Source organism: Lagopus muta, chromosome 6 (assembly GCF_023343835.1).
Source record: "Lagopus muta isolate bLagMut1 chromosome 6, bLagMut1 primary, whole genome shotgun sequence".
Taxonomy (NCBI): domain Eukaryota; kingdom Metazoa; phylum Chordata; class Aves; order Galliformes; family Phasianidae; genus Lagopus; species Lagopus muta.
In genome coordinates, this window is record NC_064438.1 from 23790497 (window position 1) to 23817666 (window position 27170).

General features: G+C 47.4%; 2 protein-coding genes across 2 annotated transcripts; both read right to left on the reverse strand.

Moving 5' to 3' along the window:
• Positions 1-185: 185 nt before the first annotated feature.
• Positions 186-20740, reverse strand: CRY2 (cryptochrome circadian regulator 2). Its single transcript, XM_048948630.1, has 12 exons — positions 20466-20740; positions 17975-18083; positions 14984-15126; positions 9056-9240; positions 7673-7761; positions 6527-6667; positions 5722-6033; positions 4501-4652; positions 4152-4354; positions 3590-3679; positions 2630-2771; positions 186-2177 (listed from the first exon to the last, which is right to left on the reverse strand). Exons 1-11 carry the CDS (start codon positions 20648-20650, stop codon positions 2632-2634), a joined length of 1749 nt encoding a protein of 582 aa, XP_048804587.1. The 5' UTR covers positions 20651-20740; the 3' UTR covers positions 186-2177; positions 2630-2631.
• A 112-nt stretch (positions 20741-20852) lies between these two features.
• SLC35C1 (solute carrier family 35 member C1) lies at positions 20853-25319 on the reverse strand. Its single transcript, XM_048948632.1, has 3 exons — positions 25173-25319; positions 24558-25087; positions 20853-22438 (listed from the first exon to the last, which is right to left on the reverse strand). The coding sequence occupies exons 1-3, from the start codon at positions 25304-25306 to the stop codon at positions 21879-21881; spliced, it is 1224 nt and encodes a 407-aa protein (XP_048804589.1). The 5' UTR covers positions 25307-25319; the 3' UTR covers positions 20853-21878.
• Between the last annotated feature and the right edge of the window lie 1851 nt (positions 25320-27170).

Consider the following 27170-nt stretch of genomic DNA (forward strand, 5'->3'; position numbering starts at 1 on the left):
TTCCAGTTGCCACCATCCACATCATCAGTGCTGACAGAAAGCTTGCAAACATGATTTCCACCTCACCCACAAAGCCTTCCAAGAAATCACTTGGGAGATTTTGCACTCCCTACCCATGGCTCTTTGTCCCCATAGATCCAGCAAAAAAAATGCCACTTAACAAATTAAATAGACGACAGCATAAAGAAGGTTAAAGACATTTATATATACACATATATATAAAAAAAAAGTCATATTTACAGACCATTGCCTAAGCACGCAACCTCCAAATGACAAAATTAGCTATTTCTGTAGTCTAAGTATACAAAGTGCATGTTTTCCCCCTTTCTTCCCTCTGCAGCTGAAGATGGGGCAGGGAAGGTCAACTTTCCTTTACACCTTCCTGCCCACAGTGGGAACAAGGTCTGGGTCAGAGTGAAGGAGACAAAACCTGCTGATTACTGGGCTATCTACTAGGGAGACTCTGATCAGTAGCTTAGAAGAAAGGGCTGGAAAAGTGACTCATTTCCTTGGACAGTCTGCCCAATGGGTCAACTCCCAGGGAGATTACTTGTAAGGAAAGATTACTCGGCTATTCCACCACTCTGCTTCCTCCACCACTTCAGGTTCCCCAGATACAATTTCTGCTTGCACCCCATTGCTATGGGCTCCAAAACTGACTCTGATTATCTCAGTCAGGGTGGGTCACAATGACTAGGCTCCCCAAGCTGCCAGGTGCATAAGCTCACATACAGCCCCACACTATTTATGACAGGGTGGGAGATGAAAGGTTTTGGACAGCAAATGACAACAGTGCCCAAAGCAGCCCACTGCATGGGATTTGCTACTTGATGTGATCTCTCTTGAAAACCACCACAACAGAGGCTCTTCTGCATTATCGCTGTGCACCCTTTTCCTCTCAGGTGTGCAGGCAAGCAGAGGCACTGTGCCAGCACTGCTCTGAAATGACATCCTGTAGCAGGACCAAACCAAGAAGTGCATGATCAAGAGGCAGGGAAGGTACATGGTTGTCCTGCTAGACTATACTGCACCAGCATAAATGTGAATGGGAACTAGGAGTGGCGCACAGAGTACGAGATACAGGGACAATACTGCGTAGAAACTCAAAAAGCATAGATGTCAATACAGAAAAGAACAAACATCCACACAGAACTGACACCAGACTTGAGCCCAAGGAAGACTCACTTCAAGGAGCTACCATTCTCTTATCAGTACGAGGCACTCCGCAGGCTACTCACTACATACTGGTTACTCCATCTGAGAGCTCTCACTCGGGGAATGAAACGTGGTAAAGCACTGAGCCCCAGGCTGTTCTCCCCACCAGGTACAGCTCCCACATGATGTGGATCAGAAAGCTTTTGAGAGACTCCTTTAATCACATCAAAGCACGGTCTCATTCTCCAAAGAATTTCTCCTTCTTCCAGTGCTTACCCTCCATGGCAAGCTGCTCTGAAGCTGCCCATTGCAGGCACAGCACTATGGCTTACCTGGGAGCAGTGAAATTCTTCTGCAAGGAAAGTTTTAAGTGCCATTCAAATGTATGGACAGTTTGTGTCTCTTTGTTCCTATACTACATTATCCTTCATTTCTTTTTCATCTGACATGTGCATCACTGGCTTTATTCAGGAAGCATTTTTATCCCAACCAGTTTAGCCCAACAAAACAAATACGGGGAGTTCCCTGTTTTCTTTAGGCCGGGTACTTTGGATATTCCAGCAGCTTCCTTCTCAGTTCCAACTACAGTTTGAATTGAAGTTAGCACACCTTGTTGCCTAGTACTAGCGATGAGAAAGGATATTCACTATTGCTGCCACGTGCAGATGCTGCTCTCTCTATCAATGCAGCAAGTCACATGCATTGATCCATTGTCAGAAAAGACAGAAACACTTGAGAGTGAACAGGCTGAAAGAAAGCTCCTGCCCTCCTAGATGTGGGCAGATGTAGGGCATGGCTGAGAAGAGACATATTTGGCTCTTTGGAGATCAGAAAGCCCGACATTCCCACGTACACGTTACACGGTGCCCCCTTGTGGCAGCTATTGGAATTACATATTTTAGGAGGCCCCCGATTTTCCTGTAGCAGATCACGAGTTCCAGTCCTGTGCAGGCAGCAGTCCCTGCTCCTCTGGTCACCGCTTCAGCACCCTCACTCTTCACTTGCAAGCTGCTAGTGGATGGCTGCAGAAGAAAGCAGAATAGAGTGTTTACTCTGAGGACCCATCATACTGACCAGATATTTCTCTCCTGGGATATGGAGCATTTCAGGCAGAAGAGCTTCCCCTCCTCCAGCCTGTGCCCTCATGATACGTGCAAACCTGCCTGCAACCCTTTTGGAAGGGGAAAAAAACCTCACTAGCTCAAACCCAAACATACCTGTGCTCTCTGCTTGTTCTAGAAATAGGGTACTGCTCTCTGCTGGACTACTGAGTTAACAGCTTGTTGAACAAAAGCAAAACAACTAGAAGGCAGACCACTGCCAAGTTACAGGGCTATGCAGTTACAGTCAGGAACCACCCCTCTCACCAGGCAAGTCCATTTTGCTCATTAAAATGTAGGTAGCAAATAAAATTGAGCCTTGCTAGCTGTTGGAACAATACATTTTAGGCCAGATCACGCCAGGGTCTACTCACAATCATGAACTCTTGCCAGGGATCTCTGGAGCAGGGAGACCTGTCACTTTGGCTCGCTTGTAGAGTTCTTCAGTGCACAGCTCTTCTGCTCCCTCATGTTTGCGCTTTGGAGACGCCTGGTCAGACTGCGGCAGTCTGATTGCTGTAGAGAAACAACAGTCACTGCAGCATTTCATAGAAGGGCTTAGGTTGGAAGGAGCCTTTAAAGACCATCCAGTCCCCACCCCTCTTCCGTGGGCAGGTTGCCACCCACCAGATCAGGCTGTCCACGACCCCATCCAACCTGGCCTTCAGCGCATCAAGGGATGGGACACCCACAGCTTCTCCAGTGTTTCTGCACCTTCTGAATAAATAATTTCCCCTTAACATCTAATAGACATCTCCCCTCTTTTAGTTTAAAAAACATTCCCCCTTGTCCTGTTGCTATCTGCCTGCATAAAAAGTTGCTCTCCATTTTTTCTAAAAGCCCTCTTTATATATAGTGAAAAGAAGTACTGAAGCCAGAATTTCCTCTGGCTTTAGATCTCCTCACATGTGCACCCTAACCTAGTATGCCAGAGGGTGAGAGAAAAGAGAGATGCAATGTACACTTACATGGATATTGTTAGTATTCTTTAAAACTTTCAAAATTCTTTCTTAAAAACAGCAGTTAAGTCCCCCAGAACAAACAAAAGTGTCCTTTGACAAAGGAAAGCTTCCTTACACCCAATTAGCTCTACAGTGATGCGCACTACTGTGGCTGCATACGAACCATATAGACAGTAAGAGATTCAACATTCTTCAGCCCTTTCAGGAAGGAAGCAAGCACCGGAGACTTCTGAAGAAAGCCTAAAGGAATGCCGTTGTGATCTATGTTTTCCTAGCTATATCTTCCTTTTATTACAAAAGGAATCTCTCCTGCACACAGCCTTTAAGCAGACACAAAGTTACGTCCAAAATACACAAACACTCCCACCTCACCTGTACTGGTGCTGCTGCCCTGCCCTGGAGCTGAGTCTGTAACTGGGCCACTGAGGTCTTCCACACATGAAGGGACTGATGCCAATAAACCTAGAGGAAGGCAAGAAGATCATAATATAAATAAGAAATATTTGGGCTGGGACAAGACTTTCACCTTTCACATGGAAACACCTTAGTGATCACCAGCCAGCACATCTAAATTGCCAAGTGAGGACGGGCTCTGATTTGTACTTCCTCAGGGTTGGCCACATGCAGACACAGTGACTTAGCAGCACGTTTATGTAGGATGCTCTGCCTATTTTTTTTTCCCAAAGTGAAGAATACACTGTGGGTAGCACGTGGACAGTGCTGAACCAATCACCACCTCTCAAACAAAACCCAACTCTTAGCTGTTCAAGAGCTCAGTGTAGCTCTTCCTGGAAACTGAACAGCTTTGGCTGGGACTGCTGCTTCTTACAAGGACAAGAAAGAGACTATTGCTATGTACTTTAAACTATGACCCTAATTCCAAGCATTTTATGTCACATTAGAGGCACAATGTTTTGCAACTGTTGGTACTTACAGAGCCCCCTGTAGCGTGATAGCTGCTGGTAGATCTGCTTCATGCGTTCAATGTTCAGCCGGCTGGTCTCTGCATGGTTCACCATGGGTTTGGGGTAGTCCACTCCAATGATGCACTTGGCTGCCTTCTGTACAGATTCTGGTGCATTCCACGGTTCGTAGATATATCTTGAGGGGAAGCCCTTTAGCTTGGGCAGATATCTCCTGCAACAAGTAAAAAGGTGCACACGTCACTTAAAGTACAGCAGTGCACCATTCAGGATGCACAGAAAACCCCAGATACCTGTCAGCTACTGGGTGACTTAAGGTCACAGATCAAGCAGGAAAGATGCTCAAGTCACATTACTCACTTCACATAGTCACCACTGGGGTCTGTGCGACGTCCAAAGCCCACGGGGCAGTAACAGTGGAAGAACTGCTGGAAGAACGCACTGCACGAAAGCCACATCCAGCTGCCTGCGTTTACACTGAAATCTGCGTCCAGCAACAATTCATCAAACACCTGCAGCAATTGGAGGAACAGACAGTGAGTGAGAGCTTCCCCAATTAGGACTCTGTGCCAGGAGAAGCCAAGATACCGTTTCAAATGGTAGGCACCAAACAGCTCTTAGAGCAGCGGCAAAGAGGCGAACTGCTGGCTGAAGCCAGGTGGCTGGTCAATACATCTTGCTTCCTGACACCTTCACGTAGGGAGGCACTGCCTGCTCACACTGATAAAATGCTGGCTAATCCCTAGTGAAGCTACAGACTAAATCACTACCTGGTGTTACAGCAAGCCTGGGGTATTGATCCTAACTGGAGAGGTGTAATAAATGCAAAGCACCAGCTGTGGGAAGCAGGCAGATGCTGCACAGAAGAGCAAGCACAAAAGCAAGAAGAATGAACCCTTCTGAAGGTCCCAGAGCTCGCTTCCACTCCAAGAGACAGATAGATTTCAGCAGTAACTCACTCACATTCATGCACAGATGCAGCACTTTAAACGTCTGACCCTGACGCTCTTTCAGCTTTGCTCTGCTTTGACAGCCTCCTGACAAGATGCATCTACCTCCACTTTTTTCATGGGGTAGTATGTACACCCAGTAAGTTGAAGCTGCTTGTCCCTTCAGATGTCCCCAAAGGATGGTCTTTACCTCTTTTCTTGTGAGAATCTAGACTCTGATTTCACAGTCATGGAGCGTTCCCTGACCGGCACGATGATGGATTACACAATAAGCAATAAGGAAAAAGGTCCAGTTATAAAGAGACATTGAACTTGCTAATGAAACAGATGGACTGAGTGAACTTCTATACAAAAAAAAGAAAAAAAGCAGCCCACCCAACCCCCAGTCCATATTAACCAGAGGGTTCCACTAACGTTTTGTTACGGCAACTGCAGACTCAATACTTTCTGAGCCCTCATGGTAGAAAGCAGAATTCTGGCAGGCCAGGAGCCTGCTAGCAAATCTTCTCTTCCATGCAACTTCTACATGCCAAGCAAAAGCCATACCTGTGTGCCCATCCTTGCAGCAAGTGCCAGGGAGACTTTGTTTTCCTTATGGCCTCCTGCAAGCCTCTGGAAATGTCAGACTCACCCTGACTCCTGACTCCCAGCTGATCCAGAGGTCTCCCCTGGTCAGGAAACAGGCCACAGCATGCCTGGCCAAATGGTGGATCCACCCTTCCTGTCTCAGTTGGGTCATGATTGCATCGATCCAAGGGAAACCTGTCTTGCCCTCTGCCCATTTTGCCAAGGCTTCAGGGTTCTTGTCCCAGGGAATCTGGATGCAGATGGGGTTCCCCTCCATGCGATCAAACTTCGGGTTGTTTGTGGCTGCTGTGTAGAAAAACTCCCGCCAGAGAAGCTGTCCATACAGGGAAAGGGGAGGAGTGCTGTTCCGCTTCACCTGTAGAGGAGGGAGCAACGGTATTCACAAGCAGAGGAGGACTGGCTTCACTCAGCTGAGCTGCAAGTCACCCATGCCTTCATACCCAGTTCCCAAGACTGTTACTGACAACTGCCATAATGCTCAATTCCGAATCATCCTTCTCCAGAAACCCCAAGTGATGAAGTCAGAACATGCTTTATGCCCACTCACTGCACTGACAAGTGACTTGAACCACACATAACTAACAGTAAAAAGCTTATATGCCCATGGCTCACAACACAGGAGTCCAGGCTGAAGAACAGAGTACCAGAAATTTGAGGCCTGCTCAACTAGGTACAGAAAAATCCCTTCTCCTTACCTGAAAATCTCTTTTATACCAGCAACAGGCTTTATCTAAGACAAACAAATGAAGCAATAGCCTTTTTTGCAGCTGTTCTCCCACAGTGTACAGCAACTGGCATCAAACTATGCTCCAAACCAGCCTGCCCTCGCCATGACCTTCTTGTCTTACCTTCTTATACAGCTCCCAGAGACGGTAGTAAAATAAGCGGCAGGACAAACAGCCAAAACGCAGGTAGGGACTGAGTCCAGTAGGGCTGGCCAGCAACGAATTGGCGTTCATCCTTGGTCTTTCGTAATTTGCAACCCACGCCTAAACATATTCAGGAGAAATTAGCCAAAACAAATCCAAATCTGTCAGACTGCTTAGGGCAGGCCTCTGTATGGGTGGCAGGGTCGTTCAGGTCTGGCAGCACAGTCTCTTCTATTCACTTTCAGCTACTGCTGGGAGAGAGCTCAAGTGGGCCACTCCAATGCCCACGCCCTATTCACAAAACCTAAAATCTTTGCTTTAAACTAGTCATTTTAGTCAAGAAAATGACTAAACTTGCTTTGCATACAGGAGCTAATAACGCTGAGATCTCCTAGGGACACATCTGAATGCAATTGTTTACGTCCAAGTATGCCTATCTCATTTTGCACACTAAACTAGAATATCTGGGGAAATTCAGACCTGTTTGATGCTGACAGTCCCTCTTTGGCAAGAATTTACACTTTGAGCTCTACAGCTGTCACCAGCATTAAAAAAAACAAGAAGTGTTTAAAAGTGAGTCCCATTTCTGCACCTAAATCTAATTTCATGACTTCAAAACTGTTTGCTTCATGCACAGTATAGTGAAGAACACAAGTCTGACAGCAGAAATTGAGATATTTCAGCAGAGAGCTAGAGGTATACCACTTTGTGAAATGCAGGGGAGGTAATAATCTATGAGCAAGTACCTCAGATAAAGACAAAAGGAGCTGGCATGTAGCAAACAGCAGGGACTGAGCAACTTGGATGAGAGTTTCCAAGTTTGCATTCCTCTAAGTGAAATGGAGGGAGAAAAAACAAGAATAGAATCTTATGTGGTTCTAACAGTATTATGGTTAATACAGTTTTTACTACTTTGGGTCTAAAGAAGCCCAGGAGTTCCTTGTTCCCCACGCAACCCAAGATGACAGAAGTACTTCAACAATATCAAATGGTCCTGCATAGACCAATGTGAGGGCCACTGCTAAGATAAGCAGGAAAAAAAGCAATGGCTAATGTTCAAGTTTTTTTTTTTTGTTTGGAGCCCAAGGCTGCAGGAATGATCACTTAAACAGGAGGGGGAGTTACCTTTCTTTCCAAGTGTTTATCCAGCCGTGCCAGGGCTTCCGTCTCCCCTCCTTGCCAAACTGCAGGGGCAAGACCATCTGTGGGGAAGCCTGAGGGAAAGAGCTTTGTATGATATGAACAGTACAGATGGGAATAAGCGTTAGCAGTGTCAAGATACACTAAATACTGCAGTTGCTTAATATGGCTTACTTGCTGCTCCAGTCCTTCTACAGCAAGCAATTTACTTGGAGCAGAGTAAGAGCCTGTTCACAGTGTCACATTGCAAGAGCCTCTTCCTGCAGTGCTTCAGGCAGCCCTCTGAGGACTTTCCCCATTGGTCACACACCAATTACTCTTAGGGCTGTGCTCTAAGGGCCAGAGCAGCTTCAAGGAAATACCTGCTCCATAGATTTGCTTTATGAAATACTTCGCCTCTTGGGCAGATACCTCCTGCAACAAGTGAACAGGCAACGCTCCTGTTCTGCTGAAAGCTATTGCTTTAGTGCTGAAGAGCCAACACAAAAGAAGCGGCAGTAATGCAGTTTCCCTGCAGTGCTCTGGGCTGAGAGAAGCCTCCCATGGCAGCAAGCAAAGCAGTGTAAGGTTGCTGAAAGTCTTACATTAGGCCAGACAAAGAAAGTGGATCTACCCAAGACTGCAGCCTTTAGGCTTCAGTTTTGTATGTGAAGCCCCTTTTCCATAGCTGCTGAAATTGTGTCTTAAGGTACAAGGTGATATTCCTTGGAAGCCAGCACAGAGCCTTCAGAGACACACATATGCAGACAATATTCTTGAAGAACCCTTCCTTCCCTTGCATTTAGATTTATTTCCTTGATCTAACGCTTACATTCTTCAGTTTTCTATTCATCCTCCTCCTCTAGGAAAAATATAAGCATTAAGAAAGAGGAGGCAAACATCAACATTCCAAGGATCAAAAGCCATAGCATAATACATGAAAGAAGTTTTGGTAATATCTTTTGTCTTGCTAAGCTCGCAAGTTGGCAGTGCTTGACAGTAAATGAATGAAGTGACATGTGCCTGGTACACCATTAGTTTTCCTCTCTGGGTCTGTTACACAACCTGTTGGAGACAGCAGTAGGAGGACAGCAGCTGGCAAGGACATGAGACACTGATACAGGGTTATGTGCTCAGAATAGCAGAAAACGTAAGGACAGAGGCAGAACATTTCAGAGTAGTGCTAAAGGGGATGTTGTGCATCAACGGGAGTGCAAAAGCAGCAGCACTCTTCTTTTACAAAGCCTGGCACCTGCTGAAAACATTACACTGCCTGCAGGGCTTGAAGACAACACTGGAGCTGTCCTGGGCAGGTGCCAGTCATCAGAAGCAGCTTCAGTTGAGTCCATTTTGACTGGCAGTTAACCCAACTTCACTCGCAATACATACCCAGCTCTTCCAGGGATGGAACCCCATACACGTCGTCGTGGTTCTCCTGGATGTCCACTTTACATGTCTCCATCTGCTGGCTTACTATGCTGCTCACTGGCTTTTTTGGGAGCTCCATACGGCTAATGATGGCCTGGAAGCGCTTGTAGGTGAGGGGTGGCTTGTTGCCATTCAGCTCTATTATTCTGGAAACAAAATAAGCGAAGTGACATAACTAAGCCTGGCTGCCACAGGAAGGATAAGGAAATGACAGCCAAACTGCTGTCTCTGCTCAGGATAGCCTTTTACTTTGGATACAGAAATCTTTACAGATGTAACTTCCACTTTATGCATCCCTCAGAGGGATATTTAAAATGAAAACACAGAACAAATACCTCACAGTAATCATTCTCCATGGGAAAAATAAACCCAGCTCCACTGCATCAGGCCTACCATTACTGCTCCCAGGGCTCTTCACCAGACTTCTAAAGGAAATCTCAGTCTGAATACTCCCTAAGCCGACAAATCCCAGACCTGCGTCTGTTTTCCCGTGATGTCCTAGCCCATTTCTGACCTTACCTCCTCCCTGTCTGCCACAACAAATCCCAGACTGACGGCGATCCCTCTTTCACCCATCCCAGATGAGACAAATCCCCCTTTGCGTCATTCCTCTCGTTCCTGGCCATTAGAAAAGGCACCATGCTCGCCCACAACATGCATGAGCAGACCTGTCTCATGCTTTTCACCTGTGTCTGGATATGTGAGATGAAACAGGCAGCCATGGCTCCCCATCTCTCTGCTCACTGAGCACACAGGGTCTGCTAGGTTCATGCAGACTTAGTTTGCCTTGCATAGAGGCCTTTGGGAACCCGCCTGGGCCAGAGAGAGGAAGGAGTTAACAGCAAGGCAGGCGGCAGAGGAAAGCCAGTATTACATAAAGCAGAGGCAGCCAACCCCACAGCTCACACAGAGCCGCAGCAGCGCTGCCTTCCCCACCCCGTACAGTCAACAGCTTATGCAAGGGGCTGGGCTTGGAGCCCAGCGCTTCAGCCACCGCCATGTGCCTTCCCTGCCCTTCCTGGCAGCTGCACGTGTGGTGAGGAGGAGCGACATGCCGGCCTTCCCAGCCCTCAGCCGCCCTCACGTGTGCTCTGCTTTGCTGTGCTCAGTTGAGCCGGGATGTTGGGCTCTGCTCCCCGCTGCCGCCCAGGCCACAGCACCCTTCCAGTGAAGTGAGCGCTCTAGGGAGGTTTACTGATTCCCGAAGAAGCCCAGCATTTGGGAGCAGAAGCGTGACCATGATACACTATATGTGCCCTGTGGTACTTGGGATGGGAACTGGGAAGCTACTGCTTTAGCACTGCCTTTTTTCCAGCCCTCTTCCACAGAGCTGCCGCAGCTCAGTCTGAGACCCACAGGTTCTGTAAGCAGAAGCTATTAGAGCAAAGCACGGTGACTTGCAGGTGGGTGCTCACGTCCCTGGCTGACATCCTCAATAGTTCCATGCCACAGCTTCCCAAACAGCCAGCTACTGAGTCTGGGGCACAAATCATTAGGAGAAGGGACTAGGACAAACTGCACTTTTTATAGCACCTGACACTGCCATTATGCAACCAAATTTGCATCTTGCACAATATTGTCATGAAAAGAAGTACCAGATCCCAGGTTTTGTACAATATTGGGTATTATACAATATGTACCACGTGTGTCATACAGTTCAGCCTACTGCACACAGCTTCTATGGGAAGCTCTGTAAGCAGATTCCATTCCCTCCTCCTAGCATCCTTATAACCCAAGCCAGATAATCTCACAGGACTTTCTCCTTTGCAGTCCAGGTCACAAACTGACAAGACGACCATCCCCAGTATTTCACCAATGAACCTCTTCAGATTACGCAATTAAACCCATCTAAGCCTCTGTAGGGCTACTCATAGATGAAATGAACAGCATTTCTCTGGATTCAAAGAGAAGATAGATAACTGACTGCTATGCTACACAACAGACCGTGGATGGCAGATGAACAATTCAACATCTGCAAATGTATGAGAATGTGAAAGATGGAGTGGTGACATTATAAAAGGCTGAGTGTCAGTGCAGGGAGAGAATATCTCCCCCCAGGCACCGAGGTCCGGCATACAGAAATTTGAATTAAACTTGAAAGATGGAATCAAAGCACTTATTTGGCATAGGGTAATCACCAATGGCAGAACCACCACAGCATGTAAGCTTGGTTCCTTTGAGTTAGCCAGCACTCCTATTGAAAGGCATTTAATTACTTCCATCTGACAGTAGTGTTTGAGGTACAGCCACTCCTGATGCATGCTACATACACCCAGGTTCACAGTGTTCCTTTCTGGCCAACACTGCTCCCCCCAACACAACCCAGGCCTGTCTGAGATTACAGAAGCCACGACACTGACTGTCAGCAAGCAGGCTGCGGGGGATTTACATCTCTAGGAGAAGAGAACAGGCAGATCCAGAGAAGGGACAAAACAACCCGTCAGCTGGAAGCTGTCAGACAGAATAACGGCCAAGGAAAGGCTTTGAGCAGGCTAAGCTGATACCTCAGAGATTATCTATGCTGTCTGAATCCTAGTTTGAACACAGCTGATCTGGACTGGGAGTCTCCGGGTTTTCAGGGTTCTTTTCCAGCACTGATATTGATTCTGCACAGCCCTCATTTTGTTTGGGGGAAGGGGAGGGGCAAGAGGCTCTGATAATCAAACAGCTACACTGGTGGTACCAGAGAGGAGCACACTGAGACCTTCTGCCTGGGCAGAAGTGGTCAAACTCACATGTTAACAAAACAGGCTCTTGGTAGATGTCAAAAAGGAACTCTGGTGGTGATGCTCAGAACATACTACAGGTGAGAAGGACAGCTGGAACCATTCACTGAAGTGAAAGATTAGTCAGTGTTGTTCAAAAACAGGCCTGACGCTTTTGTCAGCAATCTGATTAAAACAAGATAAGGACACCACCACTCAGTTATGAACAATGAAAAAAAAGGCTAGGCTAAGCAGTGGGACAATATATTCCATGAGTTGTAAGACTAGAAATCATGACTGGAATGCAATACGCCCTGCCTGAGAGAGACTTCCAAGAGGAATACAGTCTCAGAACTGCAGTACCACCCACTGAGAAATCCCAGAGATGCCAAGAACTTGGAAATGTCAGAGTAACTGGAGACTTCGACTACCTCTGCAGAGACAGGGCAGTTGTCACAACCTGTGGTCTGGAAAGAACTGTTTTTTAGCTGCTATAAATGAGTGCTCCATGAAATAATTAATCAAGAATCCATAAAATGGAAAGTCAACTTATGAGTTGTCTTAGGCAGCAGGTATAGCTGAGGTATAAGGTATTGTTAAAAGTGTTTGTTACCATGTCTGCTATAAGCAGCATGCATCAATTTAGCATCCTCCCAGGATCAATTACACAACACTGGCTTTCATTTTGAGAATGGCATTAAAAAAAGGAATTGCAATAAGCAAAAAGAAGAAGCTGAGAGGTAAAATGCCAACAAACAACACAGGTTATTTGAAGACAACATGCCAGAGAAGAAACAATTCAATAAACTATTCAGTAAGTTCAGTTAAAAGAAAAATTAAAAAAAAAAAGTCAATAACTGCACATAAACCTGAAGGCAAAAATCTTTCAGGAAAAACTGAAGACTAGGGGAAAAAAAAAAGAAAATACTACATTAAACATAAAAGCCACAAAAGCAATCCCCTGTACACCTCCCAGTCCAAATGAAAGTTTGGGAAAAGTTCAAAATAAATAGATAAATAAATACAACCCATACACAGGTAAAAAAAAATGCCTTCACATACATGCCAGGATATCTGTAGGGCCACGAGGCAGCCAAGGCATTGAAGACAAACTGTAATACCGCAGCAGAGGAACTGCATTTAACTTTCTGCAGCTCTAGTCGGTATGGAGGTATTTAGGGAGGTTCTTACCCCGAGCCTCTAAGGAAATGCATCAGAAGATGTCTCAGACTGGGAGGACAGCAGGCAATTGCACACAGCAAAGCTACTGCTGAACAGCAAAGTTGCCAGGACCAGCCAACACGTAGCCAGGAGTTCTGAAGCATGTCAAGAAATAGCCACGCTGCTGCAAGTAAGTACTGCCTGCCTTAAAACTGTCCACTACTGAGGAAAAAAAGTGAGCATGACTCAGATTTAAAAAGCACTTCAGGGCAGAGGGACTACTGAACAGAAAGCCTGATCTACTGGGCAAATAAGTAGAAAATACTAATAGGACCAGTGAACAAATGGCTATGTACAGTACGCTGAAGGGTTAAACTGGCCTTGGTAATGGGAAGTTGTGCCCCTAAATCTATTAGCCACATTAAGCACAGGAGCAAGGGATATCTGGTTATCGTCTTCTAAAAATCCAGGCAGAATCCATCCAATCAGATCCTCACTAAAAATATTTTAAAGAAACCAAGGACAAATTGGGATAGATGAAAAAGTTCCTGCAGACAGTAGATTCTTGTTGAGATCCAGGACAGAGGAGGAATCCTACACAGAGACAAACTAAGGCTTCTGCTGTTCAACATAATTCATAAGTTGACTGTTAAATAAGAAAAAAAAGGACAGAGTGCAGTGACAAAGTTTACTGATGCAGTAAGTTACCTGGGATAGCTGAAACTGAAAGGCAACCTAAAAATTTCCCTACGAGCAGATGACAAAAAGATCAGATGAAATTCAGAATTGGTCATATTCTTCCCCTCCGCCATGTACATTGCTATGTGATCTTACACTTACAATAATGGCCTCTCAACTATCTAAGGCCATTCAGGAAGGAAGCCCCCAAACATCAGCTTAGTGACGCTCGCTCAGAAAAGCTAACAAACAAAACACTGGAGACTGTTGGAAGAAGGATATTACAACACTGTATGAATGCATGTTGCTCCTACACCTTGAATATCAGCTGCAGTTCTTTCCACTCCTTGTCACCTCCATAAATACACAGAAATACAAAGACTACCCAAAAAAAATTAAATAAATAAATCAGAACAGCTACAGAACAGATTCCAAAGAAAATGTAAATAAGACTCTCCAAGTTGGAAAAGATAAAGAGAACACAAGGAGGGGTATGAGGGCCACTGAAGAAGTGAGGATGAAGTAAGTGTTCATTGCGTCTTCTAATGCAAAAAAGTAGAGAGGATTTCCTCCTCATGAGAGAGATGCAGAATTCCCCTATTCCACATGTGAACACTTCCACAAGCACATGCTAAACTGCAATGCTCCTTTGCACGGGAAGTTATGCATACTGAAAATTTGAAGGAGGAAAACTACATTCAACATTACTGACAGAAGTCATCTGAAGGAAAAATAAGAAACCAACCTGTAAGAATAGCACTGAAACATGGTTCAAGTTAAGCATACTGTATAGTCTTAGCTGAAAGATTGTCTTAAGAAGACCTTACTTATAAATAAACCAACCTCAAGATATAGGAAAGACTTTGCCATAACAAATGCACAATAAAGACAAGGCCTCCAGATTTTAAAATAAGGTAAGTTTGCCCCAATCTACCTTGTTCTACTTCTTCCAGCTGTCCTGGCACATCCATCAGTTAAAGCCTTGCTTTATTCTCTCTGTTTGAGATGATAGCTCAGACACCTTTAATACAGTGAAGTGAAAAAAAGCAGTCCATGCCGACAGGACATGCCCAAGGAAAATCAATCAACAGGACACAGCCGAGCAACTTAAATGACAGTTAAGTACAGATTAGTTAGCTTGAGGCAGCACCCTTCTATACATTCACGTCACTGTCAGCATGTTGACGCACTCTGCTCAAAAGCTGGAGTGCGCAGATTAATCCTGTTGACACCTTCCAGGCTCACAAGGGATGACAGAGATCAACATATAGTAATCAAAGTAAATGAGGAGACTGAGGTCTTCCCAGCCACAGCAATCCCAGCTGAGGCAGCACTTTGCTCTTACCTGTCCAGGTCGTAGAGCGTGTGGGAGTTCTCAACGACCACCTCCACACCAGCTTCCTTGGCCAGTTTGATAATTGCTGCATCTCTCTCCTTGCCAAAAGGTTCAGAGTCGTATTCAAAGGTGAGACGAGTGACTCCCCATTCCTGTAAGAAATAACACACGCAGGTGTCAAAAAGAAAACCTTTTTAACCAGCACTATTACTAAATTATAGAAATTGTAACTGCCATTGTCAAGTCCTGGGAACTCAGGGAGGGTTCCTGTGGATAAAAAATAAAGGTCTGGCAGAAGAACCAATAACAGGAGAACCAGTAATCTTATCAGCTCTAGCAAATGCTGTGCAAATTCCTAAAAGCTGGGTTTAAACCACACAAAAGGAGGCTGGAGTTCTTCTCCATTTATGCTCTTAGGTTACAGCTTGGTCTAACATCACCTTGTTTGGTTGTATCCAAAAGAAGCCCTGCTATTCCATTCCGATATTTGCAAAAAGAGGACTTCAGAGAAGTCTTTCAATGCAAAAATACGAACTTCTGAGCAAGGATTACATGCAGATTACTATCAACTAAAGACAACACACTAAATTCTTTTCCCACGTTTCCCTATAAAGCCACTGCATAATAGAAGACCACTGCCCAAGCCCAAAGCAAGAAACGTGGTATTGGGAAAAGTTAGCAGACCTCTCTGCTGCTAAAAGTAATGTACGATACTACAATTCAGATTTAAACGATTAACTCTCCAAAGGTAGGACTTCTATTCAGCCTAGCGGATCCATAAATCCATCTTGTATTTCAAACTTGCAACAGATTTCTTACAAACTACACAGAACAGGCCTTATGAAATAGCACTCTGCCTCTTCCAGGCTTTGGCAGTGCACAGTTTCCTCTCAAAGACTATGGCCTAGTTTTCCTCAGAAAATGAATCCTATGAGAAGAGGCTTAATGGTTTCCACAGTGACCCTCCGGAGGCATCCATCAAACAGAGCAGCAGCCCACAGATTTGTTTAGCAAACACTCCAGTCAAACACAGCCAGAAATCTATAGAGACACTTAAAAAAACCTGCACACAAGCAAGACGTGAACCAGTCTCCAAGTGAGACAATGAGTCACCTCTGTAAGCACAGGATGGTCTCTTCCATCTCAGAACCAGACCTAAGGGGCATCAGAAACACAAACAGTGCACAAGGAGCAGATGTTATTAGTGCTAATGATCATTTAAAAACAATGACCCAAGACTGGGATGGGAATTTAGGAGCAAAAAAACCACCATACAAGCTTCCCTTCCTTTCTGAACTGTAAGATTGAATCCTAAAATTAAAATCAGGAAGAGTAGAGAACTACAGTATGTATGTAATACAGCAGGAGACAAAAATCCTATATTACTACAAAGGTCCATGCAGAGCTAACGCGTACACTTTATCTGCCTGCCTCACTGTACCCATGCACACACTGCCACTGCAGCAACAGTTACCAACAACACAACTCAGCTCCCAGCAGCAAGAGCAGAAATTAATTGGGCATAAGTGCTGCATTACCACATGTGCCAACTCTCCACAACAGCTGAGAGCAAAGTACAAGCTGCTGTCATTCATTTGTCCAGTATTTGCTGCTCAGTTTATCTGGACAGGCCTGAATTCCCATGAATGCCACGCATTTACCTTGTTGTAGCATGAAAAAAAAAAACCAAAAAACAAGAAAAGCCACCAATATTATTTTCATACCCACTGAATCACTGGCCCAGTCAGAAGAGATTGTACCAACACCTAGGCCTGGCTGATCCCACAGCCATACCTCCAAACCTCAGCCTCTACCAGCTACGTGTTGTTTCTTTGATCAAGTGGGTATATTTCTCCCACACAGTTTCACTTATCTTTTGAGTACCCAGTCCTTGAACTAAAATAAAGAGGGTATGGGCTAGCTACTAATAGCTCAAACTTACTTGCAGATCAAAAGATAAAAATAACCCAGACTCTAAAAAGGCTGAAAGTAGCACACAGGTTCTGTCATGTGTCAACCTGGAGAAGCCAAAATAAACACTGATGCACTTTCTGATCTGCATACACTCTGCCTCCCCAGGACTGCCCTCCTCACACAAATATACATCAGAATAGCATACGGCAGGAGGGTACTGACTCAAGTTTACCTTTCCTTTTCTGCAGCTGGGCTACAGCAGGTTTTGGGGGCACTACTTCTGTAAAGCATACGTGAAGTACAATCTACATGACAAACACAGCTTATCAGACCATGGTGAACCCTGTTTTCCTATAGCTTTGTCATTCTAGCAAAAATGCTGTCAGAAAGCTTCAAAAATGATGGCAAGCACAATGTCAGGATGTGACAGAGAAGAATGAGTCATATACTTCTAATGCTTGAGGGACCTTTATATTCCAGGAGATCCTCTTGCCTACCTTGCCTGTCTCACAGTCTGCAGTACTGAAGTATCACTTTAGAAACGTACCCCACCAAACCATCATTGACCATAGAGGTCAGTGCATATTCCATTGTGCTAAACAGTACATCAACAAGGAGCTTGGACCCAAGCTATGTTTTGCTGCTGAGCTGTCTGACTGCAGCCATGAATGGAAGCAGACAAGGAAGGTCAGCTAACATAAAAGCTTCTGAATTTTGAATGATAACGCAAAGCCTTATTTGCACTTCACCTACAGATCAATATGCTTTTTTTTTTTTTTTTCAGTCGTCTCTAAAGGCATATGGATATGATGCTTTTACTGAGTAAAGGCAGCAGGACTACAGCACAGACTTGTGAGGCCTGATGTGCAAAAGCAAAGGTAAAAGCCACCATCCAGAAAGAGAAGTACAGGCACCCAGCAGTGGGTAACTCTACTCATTTTTTTGTAAGTTGAGTACAAGAGTATGTACAGCTCCTAAGCTTGCCATAACGGATAGCACTGAAGGTAACAAGAAGCCAAGTTATCTCCAACAATGGGACATTAGTTTTTCCTCAATGCACTTACGAAAAGTAGCGTATTCTCTTACTTTAAAAAGTCTTGGGAAGACATCTGTTGGCTGTCCTCGCACCACAAACAGGCGAGAGTTGAGTTTCCTTAAACTGTTGTCCAGATCTTCCAGAGACTGGAGCAGAAATCTGCAGAGAAGGAAAAAGAGCAGTTACCATCAGACTGGCTCCAGCCAAAGACAAGTGAGGAAGTTCTGTGTGGACTCCAACAAATCTGCATCACCAATCAAACTGAAAGTTAGAAAAAAACAAAACAACAACAAAATAAAAAGCAAGCAAGACTTCTTATTCATCCCTCATTGGTCTACAGTTATGAGACTGCTGCACCAGCCAGCTCCCAACCATTCTTATGCAAGTTCTGCTCAGCCAGGTACAAGAACTTTCCTGGATTTTTTCATTCTTTCCTCTTTTCTGATCCATGCTCTCTCTCAAAGCTGTGAGTACCCCCCGCCAATTACTTTCCCCACATTGTATCATCTGCGTGGAAAAGAGCATAGATCATATAACTCATACTCTTCTTGGATTCTGAACAGGGGGAATTTTGCATTTGAAGTAGAAAGATATCAATACAATACTCCAAGGATTGCTGCAAGAACTGTGCAAGTTTTACAGTTCTGTCTCAGAATAGGAAAGGATATGGCAGAGCAATGTACACTCACAGCAGAGAAACATACACTCCTAACTCACCAACAGCAAGAAACTGAGCACCAAGACCTCCCAAGGCAAGAGCCATCTGTACTTAAACAGCTGCAGACAGAACTGCAGTTCATCTTGCACCACAGAGACGCAAAGATGAGAGCATGCCAAGACAACTATTTCCTCCCACCCCAAAAGTGTCAAAAAGCATTTAAAGTGCTTTTTGCATTTATGCCTTTAAATTCTTAACGTTGCAGCTTACTGATCCTCCATTTTGCTACGAAACAACTACATCTGTACAGTTCTTGCCTTCACTAGAATACATCTTAACCCCAGTTTGTTTGCCCACCCCTGTGAAAGACACTGGATTTAAAACTTTAATCTCTGCAACAGCACGTGGCACTGCTGGGAAACTCACAGCCCTTGGTAAGTGTTTCTGCTGACCTCTGCCTCTCCCCAGTCCTACGTGCCCACTGGGCAGTGTGACCTGGAAGACACAGGTATCTGCAACAGCTCTCTTAAAATTATGCACAGTTAAGAGGAAGGCTAACCTACAGCTGCCCTGCAAACAGGACAGGCCAGCTCTCTGCTCAGCTGTATTGCAGTAATGGGAATTGTAAGCTTTGTGGTAGAATGAGATCCCTCTGCACTTCTTGAAAGAGAAGGGGCTGAGGGGTTAGGACAACAAAGGCCAGGCATCAAAGCACATAAGTCCCAGAAGCAGGCTTGGATAACCAGAACTAACTATTCCCCTACTCCCTGTCCACCTCCCATCTGTTAAATAGGAACAGCACTCTTCCAAGGTGTTCTGAAGATTAAACATGGGTTATAGCCCTATATAGCTTAAATATGATATGCAATTAAGTAATGAGGGATTTTCAACACAATACATTTCTGGAGGCTAGGTAAAAAGTAAACATTCACTTTGAAGCACACACCTCAGAATAAAAGTAAATGAACAAAAGAAAAAATAAAAATAGCAAAACTAAGCCAGAGTTCCTTTGGGGAAACAAGAGGACTGCAGTAAACGTAAGCAGTTTGCTAAGACACTTCTGCCCAGCAGCCCAGTGGCACTAACTCCTGTCATTTGCAGTAGGTACACACCTGCAAGGGAAGGTGGTTTTGTCTTTTATGAAACTGCTCTGTTGGGAGCATTGCTCTGGGTCTCCTAGATGAGCAATGTCAGCAGAACACAAGCAGCACTCCTGCCTGCTGCTGCCGCTTGGAAGTCTGCCCTACGGACAGAGCAATTCGTGCCACAACAGTAACAGGATGAACCAATTTCTGTGATTTGAACACCTGCACTGTGGTGACTGCTGCACATCGCCGGCCTTCAGTCCTTCTAGAAATGCCTGGGAAGCAGCCCCAGCAGCCCCCCAGCCGCAGCAAGGCTAGCAGCCGGCACAGCCACAGCTTCCCCAGCCCGACGCGTGGCCACGTGACACGGCGGAGCGCTTAGGAGGATTTCCAGCCAGGTGGGCGCCCCGTCCAGCGCCCGCTGGGTGACACGAGGGCAGAGATGTGCTCACCTGCACGCCGGGCAGCCTCGCAGAGGTGAACCCCAACCTGTCTCGGGATTTCCAAAGGCTGGGGCAGCGAGACTCGGCACGGCAGCGTTATGTAACGTCAGTGCCTACTGGGTACGCACGCTTTCTGCACAGCCGTGACTCACCCCAAACGTTTGCCTACGTTCGGAGGGAAGAAGCGGACGGTTTGACCACACAGCGGGGCCAACGCACCCCCTCCACGAACAAGAGAGACGGAGGCGGGGAGGCGCAGCAGGCTTAGGGGAAGTTTAATAACGTTACATAAAGTTCCCGGCAGCCTCCCGCACCGCCAGCTCGGATCTCCCTGCAACCCCAGCCCCCCGCTCACCGCCAGCGGTTGATGCCCACGGCCGAGGAGGCGGCGAACCAAGGGTCCAGGATGTAGATGCAGCGGATGGAGGCGGCGTCCCGCAGAGCCGCCTGCAGCGCCGGGTTGTCGTGGAGCCGCAGTCCGCGGCGGAACCAGTGCACGGAGCGGCAGAAGCCGCGCGGCGGGGACGAGGCCGCCGCCATCACGGGCAACCGCCGCGGCCGCCTCGCCTCGCCTCGCCCCGGGACCGCCCTGCCGTGATTGCGATGGGGCGGCGATGGGGCGGTCCCGGGGCGGGCAGGGCGAGGAGGCAGCGGCCCAGTGTTACGGCGCCCCCTTACGGCCGCGCCGGGTGAAAGCCGCCCCCTCGCCCGCCCCTCCCACACGCCAACACGAACGGACGCAGAGAGCGACCCGGATTTTATTGGGCTGGATTTAGGGATTACAAAATGCGACATTCCAAAGTTATTTTTAGCGAAGGGTTCGCCGGAGGGAATAAGGGGATAACCGAAACGCTAACACCAAAGATGGCGCGGTGCACATCCTTCTGAAGGAAGCACAGTGGACAACTCTCCATCTCATCACTGAGAAAGGCAGATGCCACCCTTGCTCCTCTACAAGAGTAGCAAAGATAACTCACCGTGCTATCATTCTGTCTCAGAGGACTGATATAAGGCCGGTCACTTCAGAGAACAATGCTTTCCCTCTCAGGAAAAGACATGGAGGGAATGAGAAGTTTCATCCCTGCTTCTGAACATAATTCCCCAAGTAAGAAACCATTTATAAGAAACAGGCAGGACAGACCTCTGCGGGATGAGATACTGACTTTGGGAAAGGGGATTGAGAGGCACTGCTGTGTCCTTCAGCTTGTAGAGAACCAGAAGGGAGGGAATTTCCAGTCCTTGGCATTGAACTAGGCAACACGAACTGCTACTGCCATTTGCTTTGTGTGTGTGTTTGTGCGCACGTGCAGCAGAAGAGTTCACAGGAGACTATCCCCAACAGCTTGGCTACCTGGTCTTCCTACACATGGAGCTTCAGGATTTTGTAACTTCAGTCCCTTAATTCATTCTAGACTCCTAGCTACACAAAGCTCCCTCCCCATTCTTTGTCCACTATATGCCCATGCCCCCAAATCCCCCCAGAGACAGAAATTACTCAGACTAGGTCAATAGCAATATCCATTTTACAAAATGACCACAAAAAACCCCAACCTGATAATTCTCAAGAACACATGCTCTCATCCTGCCTCTGAGATGGGGAAATCCTGTGGATAAAACATAATTCAGTTAGGTCTTTGGCTCTCATTCCTGACACAGCTCCCCATTCACTGCAGGTGAATTTTCTTCCTGTTCCTTGCTCTTCTCCCCAGGAAGGAGTACTGAAAGTTAACTCCCTAGGTGCAGAAACAGAGGTGCAGGCTGGACCTTCCTACACACCGGTCTCATTTTTTTCACTGCTTTTGAGATTAGGATCCTCTTGTGCTTTTCTCATCTCCAGCCCTTTTACCCACGTGTAGGCAAAGGAACCCCCCAGAACCATCAAGTTACTGGTCCACCACAATAAGCTCTTGGTCTCTTCAAAGTAGACAACGGCCAGAACTGTTTGGGCGCAGGCCTTGGCTGTCCCAGAGACGTTGTGGGTGAGTGGGCTGGTAAACTTGATCTGCAGTCCAGTCACATACCCAATGGCAAAGCCAAACACTCCCCCCAGGGTCATCATACCCCAAAAGCTGAGGCTCCCCAGCTTGTCGAAGTGGTAGAGGGTGTGGAACTCGCCTGTGATCATCAAAAGCGGGAGGAACAGGACACAAGCATTCATGTTGTTGTAGAAGGTCAGGTGCCAGATGCTACCATCCACTACAGGCAGCACTTTCTTGGTGTAGATGGCATTAAGTGAGACACACAGGCTTGCTAAGATCCCAAAGATTATACCTGTCCATGATAGAGTGCCCTCTGCTCCTTCCTGGTCAACACCCAGCCAGAAGCCACCTGCAATCAAAGAAATCAGGTATCATCTGAACTGCCAAAGGACTCAAAACATACAGTCAGCAATTCATCATCTACCTTATACTTGAAAACCACAGCCACAAGCAGAGACAGGCTTGAAGGCTTCCCCTTTCTATTATGTTAACCCACAAAGTGTCGTGATTACTGTCCTGGGAAGATTTATTTTAGGAGTGCAGGTAATTAATTGTGCTATCCGTTGGTCTCAGAGGACTGATTCCACACTGAGAAGGCAGCAAAAGCTCAGAAACTATTGCTCCAAAAAGCTGAGAACAAAAGCTAAAGCTATTCTTTGTATATAGGTCACTTTCAGAAGGAGACTAAATGATCTTAATTAAAAAGACAGCAATCTGGACACGTAGTGACACATTCCTCTTATCCTAAAAGTTTAAAAAAATTAGAAAAAAAGCCTCACAGCCCATCTAGGATTTGCTGCACTGTTAGCAATAACAGAAAGATAGGTTATGGAAAGATGGAAAGTATTACTTATGGGTGTAACACTAAAGAACTTGATCAAAAAGAGATTGTAAGGCAGAAAGAGGTCTTAACTGCATTAAACTTTGATGCTCACTCTTTAGCCATCTCTGAAATAGGAGATACAGGCTCCAGGGCAGAAAGAGACATCTCCCTATCCATCTTATCAACAGAATATAAACACGGAGATCACCTATTGACAAAGTACTGCAATGCCTTTGCATTAGCTGCTTCATACTGGGAGCCATGTGGGAAGCTCCCTGCAAAGCTAGACATGCTTTAAACTAAGCCCAAGTCCAATGCATAGGAAGAAGACAGGAAGAACTCTGTGTCAGGGCACAGAGGATGCCTGGCTATGCTGGCAGGCATACAGGCAATGCATCTACTGCAGGAGGAGCTGGGAGATTGAGCCTTAAAGTAACCTGGAAGGGCTGGCAAGCACCACAGACTTGGAGAACATCTGAATATTGGACCAGGTGGAGCCAAGTGCTTGCATTCACTTGGGGGGAAAAGCCAACAGCTGTTCAGCCACAGCGGTCCCCTGTTCACCTCTTCTGGAGAGCTTATTTTGTCTTATTGAAATCCATCTGCTTGCCTAAGCATCAGCATGAACACATGGTCACCAGGAACTGGATGGAAGTCAGTATCTCACCATCCCTGATGTTGAATGGCCCCAAATGGAAGGCAGCTTTTGTCTTTGCTGAGCCTTTGGAACAGTAGACTTGCAAGCAATTCCCACTAAGCCAGTCAATGCCCTGCCCTACGTTCTTACCACACAACCAGATTTTCTGGTGGTGCTTTATGCTTGATTTGACTAACTAATCCTATCTGAATTGGCATTCTGTATTGTATGGTCTCGACAGTGCTGGCAGTTTAAATAAATACTGACATTGTTTTCAAAGTCAATAACTAACATTCACTTGAAAATAGGGAGAAAACAAGTAGTTTTTCCTGTGGCCTTTGCAGAAAAGAAATGGTACTAAGTGAAGACAATGAAGCTTCATTAAAAAATAGATAGTCATTAGGGCTTAAAGTGACAGCAAGTCAAGGAAAAGAGTAATTTCCTAACAATTTACCTAGTGCTACAGACACGTGAGGCAGACTGCCTAGGGCAGGGCAAGGAAAGAGCCCTACAGTTACCCCATCTCATCCAGAAGCAGATGCATATGTGGGGACGACTTCCCAAGAGGCAGCCTGCTTCTGTTTGGTTCAAAGTTTGGGTTCAGCTTCTAGCTCTAAGCCTTCAGCCAGAAAAGCACTACCAAACCTGACCATCCCACAGGATCACCACCCACCTTGAGGAAGCTGCCAATGCAGTTTCCTTAGCAGTGCTCTGCCTACCAAGAGCTAAGCAACGCTTGTAAAAAGCAGGTAGGAAGCCCTCGGCAGGGAAGTGGGAACTTAGCGTTCTGCTGTCCGCAGATACAAGGACTGAAGCATCAAGAGAACAACCAAGGACCTTTCAGTGGGTGTTAACTCCACTGGGCACAGTGGCACATCAACGTGCTGCAGCCCAGGAGACACCACAGTCCCATTAACCGGGTCCCCCTCTGACCACCTGCCTGGCCTCAGGAGCATCTCCTTGGGCTCTCTGAGGTTTTGGGGCAGATGCGGGCCCGTTCCCACTCACCGATGATGATGCCACAGGCCAGGAGGGCATAGAGGGAGGTGGTCTGCTTGAGGAGCAGATAGGAGAGCAGCACGTTGAAGACGGTGGTGAGCGAGCGCCCCACGTTGTAGAAGGCCACGCCGACGTGCTTGAGGCAGAGGTTGTTGGAGGTGACCATGCCGATGAAGACGACAGAGAGGGGCAGGACGCTGCGGGACACCTTGGGGTCGAGGCGCAGGGAGGGCAGCGCGGCGCAGGGCCCGCAGGCGGCCCCCAGGCTGAGGCCGAGACACAGGGCGGCCGTCACGGCGCACTGGAAGAAGGTGACGAAGAGCGGGGCGTCGAGGCGCAGCGAGGGGCTGTCCAGCAGGTACTTGTTGAGGAACACCATGGTGATGGAGACGAACCAGTAGAGGCTGACCACCAGGGCGATGCGCAGGGCTCGCAGCACGAAAGGCGCCCGCCGGCCCCCGCCGTCCTCCGCCGGCAGCAGCGGGTCGGCGGCACCGCCCAGCGCCATCCGCAGGATCCCGGTCCGCGTCAGCTGCGATCTGCTCATGGCGGCCGCAGGCCGTCAGCCCGGCCCGCCCGGCCCCGCGCCGCCTCCCGCCTCCTCCCGCCGCCGGCCCCGCTCACCCGCCGCTCCGACCGCCGCCTCCGCCGCCGCCGGCCCCGCGCTTCCCAGAGCGCCGCGGCCCCGCCCGCCGCGCTTTATTCACGCCCCGCGGGCGCCGCTCACCGCCTCCCCGGCCTGTAGGCCGTGCCGCCATGGCGGGAGCGCCCGGCGGGGGAGTGGCGGCGGTCTGGCAGCGAGCCGCGCGTCCGTCCGTCCAACCCCCTCCGGCCGGACGGAGCGGGACGGCCGGCGCCGGGCATCTCCGCGGAGCGGAGCCGCGGCCTCCCTGGGCAGCCTGTGCCGGTGCTCAGCCGGATTGTGCTTTTTTTAAGACCACAGCACGGCAGTTTCTGTGCTCCGCTCGCTTTTTGTAGACTTCCCGGTGCTTTGTTGGGGGTTGTTTCCTCCCGCCTGCCTTTCCTGCCCCGGTTCTGCTCAAGGGGTGCCACATCACACGAGGGCAGCTCTTCTCCTTTATTGGGGGATTATTCAGGCACAGATTACTTATTTCATGGCTCGTAACATCTGTAGGCTTCTTGGCCTTCATGTTCTACTGTGGGAAATAAAGGCCTTATGTACCCATTCCCCTCCCCGCCTCTTAGGCAACTCCTCTCCCTAGTGTGGTCTGTTCAGGCTCCCAGGGCTGGCAGCCAGCTGGGATGCAGGCCTCCAGGCACTAAGGAGCTGCAGATAGCAGTGCCAGGAATAACACCGGCCATGCTGTCTCCTGTCAGCATCCCTCCTGTGCCAGTCTTACTTGCAGACATAAAGTTCTCATTGTGTGGAGGTAAATAAAACCTTCCCGGTACGACCTGAGTGAAATAAGCACGGTAACATCCACATGCAGCTCATAAAGGCAGCACAGGGAAGTGCTGACGGCTTTATTGCTCTTCCTGCCTTGCCAACGTGTACATCTAAGTATAAAAATGTCACTGCTGGTGCTGTTCAGTGCTGCGTGACTGGCTTGTGGGTGGCGCTGAACTCTGCACCCACTGCTGCAATGCAAACATGCAGGAACGCACTGCTTCCGAGGGGTGGGTGTAGGCTGAAGGGACTGTCCCACAGCTCCGGGTCACTGCACCGGGCATAAAGCTCCCATTTGCCTGTGCCCCCCTGCCAACATGTCCCACATTCTCTAAACAGTGCTTTGTAACAAAGGAGCCAGTTCAATACCAAACCCTCCATCATGTTGCAAATTCATACTGCTGAGCAATCAAGCTGCTGAATGTAATGGCAGAATGCATGCAGCAATGGGAGGCAGCCTGAGCTCAGTGTCAAACACTGCTCTGTACAATACCGACCCCTCAGTTCAGCAGGCACTGCTAGAGGACCTTGTGTTGGATGACCTGGGGTTGCCACCCACAGAAAGCACAATTCCTAGTGATTTCCAAGGCAAGGTCTGTGGTGTTAACTGCCCTCCCAGCAGCTCTGCTCTCTTACACATGCACGTGGTTTCAGTACTGCACATATCTTGAATTTAAAAGATACCTTTCCTACCAATGATGAAGCAAGTTTGACAGTGCTAGGGCCAGATAGAGATCTTTTTTCCTTTGCATCTTGCTCAAGCTGTCTTCTCCAAACTAAGCACAGGAATTAGAAATGGAAAAAAGAAGCCCCAGCCCTCAGTCACATGCTGTCTGTTCTTTCAGCATGCGATAGATTGCTTTGTCCCGCATGAGTTTGAAATATCCCAATCAATAAAGTGTTCATTGCTTCTCTCAGGAGATGATTCTCCAGACTTATAGTACATGTATGGCACGTCCGCATGGGAAAATTGTCCAGAACAGCTATCTCAGCTCTGACAGTATAACTCCCCAATGCTGACAGTGTTTTCCAAAATAAAAGTGATTTATTGTCCAATAATCACACTGTTCTGTGATAGCTGAGCTGGTCAATCTCCGCAGGCAGAGCTCATCTGCAGCATGGCAATGCTTTTGACAAGTGCTTTGAATAGAGGCTTGCCTGGGTGGAAAGCTGTCTGGCAGCGTTGCTGTGCCAGAGCTCTGCCTGCCTGCCTG

Coding starts and splice junctions, on each gene's coding strand:
- CRY2 (XM_048948630.1), bottom strand. CDS start 20,650: ATGGCGGCGGCCTCGTCCCCGCCGCGCGGCTTCTGCCGCTCCGTGCAC. Junction 7,762..9,055: donor TCCATCCCTGGAAGAGCTGG/GTATGTATTGCG, acceptor TCTTTCCCTCAG/GCTTCCCCACAGATGGTCTT. Junction 6,668..7,672: donor ATAAACACTTGGAAAGAAAG/GTAACTCCCCCT, acceptor GAATATGTTTAG/GCGTGGGTTGCAAATTACGA.
- SLC35C1 (XM_048948632.1), bottom strand. CDS start 25,306: ATGGCGGCACGGCCTACAGGCCGGGGAGGCGGTGAGCGGCGCCCGCGG. Junction 25,088..25,172: donor GGCGGCGGTCGGAGCGGCGG/GTGAGCGGGGCC, acceptor CGCCATGAGCAG/ATCGCAGCTGACGCGGACCG. Junction 22,439..24,557: donor GGCCTGTGGCATCATCATCG/GTGAGTGGGAAC, acceptor CTTTGATTGCAG/GTGGCTTCTGGCTGGGTGTT.